Genomic DNA, 6,740 nt, shown 5'->3' on the forward strand with positions numbered 1-6,740 from the left:
ATTTAGTATGTGGCGGAAGTCCAGCTATTGAACATATATGTAAAGAAGTAGTTCTTTGATATAGATATTGGCTATAAATCGTGAAGACAAACCAAGGTCATAAACTCTGCCAAATTACAGGAAGTTCAATCTGACCTATGAATAAAGGCCGCGCGTATCTCGTCCTGTTATTTGCTCCGGAAATAAATCACGTTTGTCACATAATGGTATGTCACGGCGAAACCGTCGAGATGGTGAGGTTAAGTGCGATACAACTTAATCTTCTTAATCTTGACCCGGTGAACTCGTGGCTTCATTTATTCTTCTTAATCGCTTAAGAGAATCTCTAATAGAGGAAGCAGTAAAAAAAAATCACGATGGAATTTTAGTTTTTAATCAAATGCTATCTCACCATTGTTGGATGGTAAGAGCCATGTGAAATTAATGTCCATTATAAGTATGTTGACCCTTATCATTGTATTAACTATATAAACTACAATAAAACCTGAAATGCTATTTAATTTAGAAATTATTTTATTTAAAAAAACCTCAATGACAATGAATAGTTTCGGATGCAGTTTCGGATGCTGTTTAGTGTTTTCGGTGGTATTTCTTGGACAAGTTTCGACTTTGCCAACCGGTTGTAAACAGAAACCAAATCAGATAGGACAATATACCCTGAAATGCGAGGGCTTGTCTCTAACCAGCGTTCCAACGGGTCTGGGACCATTAAGCTTCATATACCTGTCAGGGAGCTCCGATCATAAGAACAATATTACGGCCTTACGGTCCGGCAATTTTGACGGCGCCACTAAGCTCTTCTCCCTCGAGATTTCCTGGAGCCAGATACAGACCGTTGGTACTGGCACATTTGCTGGACTTGGTGAGCTACACAATCTAAACCTGGCTAACAACAACATTCGGAGACTCACAGCCAACACATTTAAAGGATTGTCAAAGCTAAGGTCTCTCGACCTATCTGGGAACAAGGATTGCGAGTTTGACCGTACGATGTTCACAAATATTGCTATTTTAGAGGAACTCAACCTAGGTGACATGAATCTAAGGAAAATAGACAACAGTTTGTTTTCTGGTTTGAGGCACTTGAAAGTTCTAAAACTTCAAATGAATAACATCAAGAAAATCCATCAAAATGTTATCCTCAACATTCCTTCTTTGCAAACCCTGGACATGAACGGAAATAAACTTCGAGGCATACCAGAGGAGCTGAAATCAAAATTGAAAGCAATGACACAAATTCACATCTCCGAGAATCCCCTTCAGTGTAACTGCCAGCTGCTTTGGCTTCGTGAACTAGCTGAGCGATTCTATTACAGCAAAACTGATGCGAGCGACATCATCTGTAACGGCCCTGCCAGGCTGAAATATTCATCGTTTGTCAACGTGCCCAAGTCTGAATTTGTTTGCATTCCTCCCAAAATTGTGAGATGCCAACAGGAGACGTATTCGCTACCCGAGCATCAACGGCTAACGATTGAGTGCGAGTTTGAGGGAGACCCTGAACCAAGTGGGATCAAGTGGAGAAGACCTGACGGCCAGCTGATGGATGGACGAGGAACGAATCATGGACAATACGAAATAACGGAAAATGGCACGCTGATCATTCGTTCGGTGAACACTATTGATGATGGCTCATGGACTGTCACAGCGTACAACAAGACGGCCTCGGATGACCTCGCGGTCTCTGTCCACGTGAACCTGTCTACGACACCAACCGAAACTAAGCCGACAAGACACTCAACACCCACAGCGATTACTAAAACTGTTACTGATAGTATCTCTACCAGTGCCCTTACGAGGTCTGGTACCATTCGTCAGGTATCAAATACGACAATTCAGACAACGACAACAACATCAAAGCCGTTTTTGAAAACCGTCGATCCTAGTCCTGAAGAGCACGTCGCAAGAGACGATGGACTTTCGGTCTGGGTCGTAGCGGGCGCGGCTACTTGTACCACTTTAGCTGTTGGCGGACTTGGCGCTGTCGTTTGGTGCCTAGTGAAAAGATCGAAGAAAGTAGTTCCGTCAACTGAATGCTTAAGACATTCTAATCCTAAAAAAATAGTGGTGTACTTATAATGCATGTATGTATATTTTATTTGCCAACAGAACCTCGGTATATGTTTTTAAAATGATTTAAACGCTGAAGAGTATTAGTATCAGCAATATTTCCTTATTTAAACATAAATTTTATCTTTTCATGTACATGTACTTTAGGTCTTTAAGTATGTCTATCGTATAAATTTTGAATAATTATTACTGTTATTTTTTATTTATTTCGTTTAAAGTGTTTACAAACGAGAAAGTGTTTTTTGTGGCTGGATCACAGAAAAAAACAGCTTTTATAAATAAGCATGAGGGTTAACCAAACCAATGATATTTTAAAAAGATGTGTAAGTTAATTTCGGAAAATGGGTGAAGTAGTGTTTATACCCATATTTCCCCATCGTCGGCAACCACGGAACGAAAATACGTAGTACTTCATAAAGTGCAATGCGTAGTAGTGTATCGAGGTTATCCGACGACGATATTCCCCGGCAATTGCGATTATAATCATTATAATTTTTGCGAACAATTCGCTCAATCTCTGATTTGAAAATGTTGGACATCTTCGCAGCATTTTAAAATGTATCAACCCTTAAAGGGAGACAATCCATATAAATAAAACATAAATGCTTGCAATAATTTGATGTCCGTAGACCAAATGATAAGGTCATGTAACAACTGTATCAAAGAATGATTGAAAGTGAATATGATTTTTATTGATACGCCCATAAAATTCAGAATAGAGATACAAAAAAGACATTTTTACACGTGGCCATCAAAGCATAAATTTGTCAATTTATTTTTAAAAAAAAATGAGATAAACTCGAATTAACCTGTCAAAGTTTATAATTATATACAATGTAAACATCTACGAAACTAGTATCCCCCTTTTTATCCTTTATATTGTCGTGTTCTTCTGTTAAAACAATTTATTGCCTTTATTCATGTCTTTCCATAATAAGTTTAATGCAATGAACAATTTTGAGTTGAGTTGAGTTGAGTTGAATAAGGCTAAGTACTATTGGTATTGTTCAAACCAGTATGATTTCGTTTTATTGCTGATTATAAATGAACTTGATTATATGATCTAAAGAATAACTATATAAATACTAGAATACTAAAAGTTGCTTCAAGATGTTTCTATCCAACGTAAACCGTGAGTTTTTTTTTATATCACCCCTTGTTTACATAACAATCTATAAAAAATTTTATAATATATTTCAATCACTTCCCATGTTAGAAATATGATCATTTCAATAAGCTGATGATTAACGAAGTTAAGCTTCTCCTTCAATAAAGTATATTTTGAAGTGCCTATCAGAATGCAAAAAAGGTTTGAAGGACCATAACATAACAATTCATAAATCTTTTTACGTATTCAGTTTTGTGGTACAATATTTATGAAGCATAAGGTATGCATACTTTGCAACGTGTGTGTGTGTGTGTGTGGGGGGGGGGATTTCCCACTTAGGACTAGAGAGTGTTAAAATTTACTTGGGGAGTAGCCCCAACCCCGGCCATCTCTTTAAACCAAATACATTTCGGATCTCAGGGAGGAGGCAAGTCATAAGGTTACACCTCCCAAGTTTCGCCCCCCCCCCCCCCAAAAAAAAAAACAAAACACAACAACAACAAAAAAACAAAAACAACAACAACACCCCCCCCCCAAAAAAAAAAAACAACAACAAAAAACAACAAACCCACAACAACAACAACAACAAAACAACAACAAACAAACAACAACAACAAAAAACACGTCAAATCCTGCAGCCGCCCCGGGTTTTGTGTTAAGCAATCAACAATTAATTTTGGTTCATGATGATTGCTTGTTTAAAAGTGATAGTCGATTTTTGTAACCAGGACTGAAGTGACTTTTATTGAATTATTTTTAATTGAAATTATGCCACCTAGTTTGGGACACAAAAACATACTTTAATTTACGACACTCTTTTCCGAAAAGAAAACACCAAGTTGATCAACTTCTTATTCAACCAATACAGTTTAAAACCTTTTTAATATTTGGCCTTCCATTTTTGCAATGTGGAAGGCACTTAAAGATAATCGGGTACATACTTTTTTGTCAATTTCATACTACACATTCGATAATTTTAATAAAACGTCGATATATCCCTTTGACAAGTTAAACATATACGGTGACCTATCTAAAATTAACCGAGATGCCATCATGTAAGATTGCTCTCCCTTTCACTGTTAAAGCGGAATTTACCTGTATACAGGTGATAACTATAAATAGATTATTGTCCATACACGGAAATCCGCCATGTTTCGAAATTGGCTTAAGTCTCATCTTAAACCTTCAGAATAGTTATTTCGTAAACAAACAAATTATGTGTAAAGATGGAAAGGAAATCAAAAATGTGGACTTTACTGACACTGATTATAATTTCAGGTAATTTTGCTATTATAGACAAAGAAGTAATAATATATAATTGATAAATTTACACTTCGGATGTTTACTTATTATAATATTGTATAAAACATCCCGCTTAGTACGATATTTAGGGATTGGATTCCTTTCGACACAAACAACTTTGTTTACCTTTTTGATAACATCTAACAAGACAAATACACAGATATTTCATAGCTACCAGCTGGGAGTAGGATTTTTGTTTTTGTTATTGGTCCCATATACTAGTATCAGGTACACATTTTTGAATGGCACAGCAAATGATTATGTTATGGATGAAACAAACAATTTCTTCGAGCATGGTCACAACACATTTATTGTCAATAATAAGATTTAATTACCAAAACTCGAGCAACTGTGGGCAAATAGGCATACCATACTTGAATACCATACCATGCATTTAACTCAAACCATACACTACTCATTTAAGTTATATCTTAGGAATTTCAACTATTTAGAGTTCGTCCTATTTAAATCATTAAAATTCTATATCGGAAATGACAGTCACCTTAATCATCATTCTAGCTATTGCTTTTGAAGTCTGAAATAATTATTAGTTTTTCAATAGCACCTTATGATAACAACTGATATTGTTATATATAATTACATAATGTTTATTTATCCTTATTCCGTAATTCTCTTTAGTTGATATTACGCTCTTGCCATATTAACGTTCTTAATGGCTAAAGGCTATTTTATGCCGATTTGCCAATAAATTTGATTGATTTGGCAATAATCGGGTCAAAATCAGTCACATATACACACATACCCACACGTATACACATACATATACATGTATTTATTCGTTTGTATTTCTAAATGAGGTAATATGGGTTTACCTATCGTCAAATACTGACCCATGTCATTACTCTTTGAACATCCATTCGAGACACTAGCGGGTCCAGGGGGAGAGGGAGGCGCACCCTCCCTGAAATTCTCAAAGAGTCAAAGTTATTTTTTTTATTCAATATAGAAGAAAAAAAGTAATAAGATACGTCTAATTCCACCATTTCGGAGATTTTTTTTTTAAATTTCTTGGGGGAGTACCCACCATCCTCCCTGTCAACCATTTGACCCAATTACATTTCGGTTCTGAGGGAGGGGCGCAAGTCAAAAAGTTACACTCCCTAAGGTACACCCCCTTTTACTTTAAATCCTGGAGCCGCCCCTGTGAGACATCACAAAATCTTAGGGTACAGCACTGCGTACCGAATACTCTTCATCCTGTTATGATTACTAAAAGTATGACTCACACTTGTTTTTAGTCAGTGTACCGAAAACTGACAAATGACATTTTTTTGCGCACCACCTCATTTTAGCCCATGTTTTATTTGGGGGTTCCCATTATTAATGATAACACTCCTTTTTTCTTTTCTTTTTTATAGCTTTCGCGAAAATTATTATTAGACACTAAACCATTGCAACTAAACGTATTCACCTGCATTCGAGCATAACGTAGAAAAGGTATTGTTTTACGTTATGGTTAAGTCGGTATTCGGTATGTCCTCCCCTTCCGTAACAGAAGAAAGGCTATTCCGGACGCTCAGGAAAGCAAACGTTCGTTACCACGTTGTCGGCGACGACGTCTTGGTTTTGGCCGAGGTTCTTCTGATAGTGGAAGAGGGTCACAAAGTAGGCAACTATAGGCGGATTGGCGTAATGCTTGTGACTTGTTCCAGGGGTCCGTAAAACAAATCTTCCAACTTTTTGAGGATTATTTCAGGGCACCCACCAACGCGGTGCCATAATGCAGCCAGTACAACATGGGCGGGCAGATCTTTATTAACTCTAAAACAACAACACAGAAAACAAATCAACTACGTCGAAACAAAAATGGTTTTATAAACTGATCGAAGCAATCGTAAAGGAAATAGTCTTCATTTTAAAGGTCTGAAATTACCCATCTTGGCTCGTTGACTTGTCATGGTTTCCGCGTACCTTTTAGTGTAGTTTTCTTTTCAAAGCTGCCTTTTCTCAGCAGACAGAGGTCCTATCTCGGACTTGAGTCCCTCATTATCTTTTTAGTAGGGATGCAAACGAATATTCGAATATTTGATCGAACGTTAGGTATTCGAATGTCAAAATCGATGTTTTCAGTTTGATATCTTTTTTTAACTTTTTGACTACAATTGTCTTGTATATATTCGCTTGTCCTGTTTTACAACGTGTGATCCCTAATGCCAAAGGCGTGAACGTGATGACACTATACACGCGTCATAATTATATTAGTTAGGGACAACTCGTCGGGACAATAAACAGTACCTTT

At 36.8% G+C, this 6,740-nt stretch overlaps 2 protein-coding genes across 3 annotated transcripts in view; both read left to right on the plus strand.

Annotated features, from left to right (window-relative positions):
• Positions 1-537: 537 nt before the first annotated feature.
• On the plus strand, positions 538-2,079 carry LOC128226066 (leucine-rich repeat-containing protein 4B-like). Its single transcript, XM_052935964.1, has one exon. It carries the CDS (start codon positions 538-540, stop codon positions 2,077-2,079), a length of 1,542 nt encoding a protein of 513 aa, XP_052791924.1.
• A 2,240-nt stretch (positions 2,080-4,319) lies between these two features.
• LOC128227605 (uncharacterized) overlaps positions 4,320-6,740 on the plus strand; it is a 47,892-nt gene continuing 45,471 nt past the window's right edge. For both annotated transcript variants that reach the window (XM_052938298.1, XM_052938299.1), the window contains exon 1: positions 4,320-4,456. In XM_052938298.1, coding sequence (XP_052794258.1) covers positions 4,405-4,456 — 52 coding nt within the window. In that variant the 5' untranslated portion in view covers positions 4,320-4,404. The remainder of the gene's footprint in view (positions 4,457-6,740) is intronic.

Source organism: Mya arenaria, chromosome 3 (genome assembly GCF_026914265.1).
Source record: "Mya arenaria isolate MELC-2E11 chromosome 3, ASM2691426v1".
Classification (NCBI taxonomy): Eukaryota; Metazoa; Mollusca; class Bivalvia; order Myida; family Myidae; genus Mya; species Mya arenaria.

Bases quoted from the DNA above. Each gene is read 5' to 3' on its own strand.
- LOC128226066 (XM_052935964.1), top strand. From the start codon at position 538: ATGAATAGTTTCGGATGCAGTTTCGGATGCTGTTTAGTGTTTTCGGTG.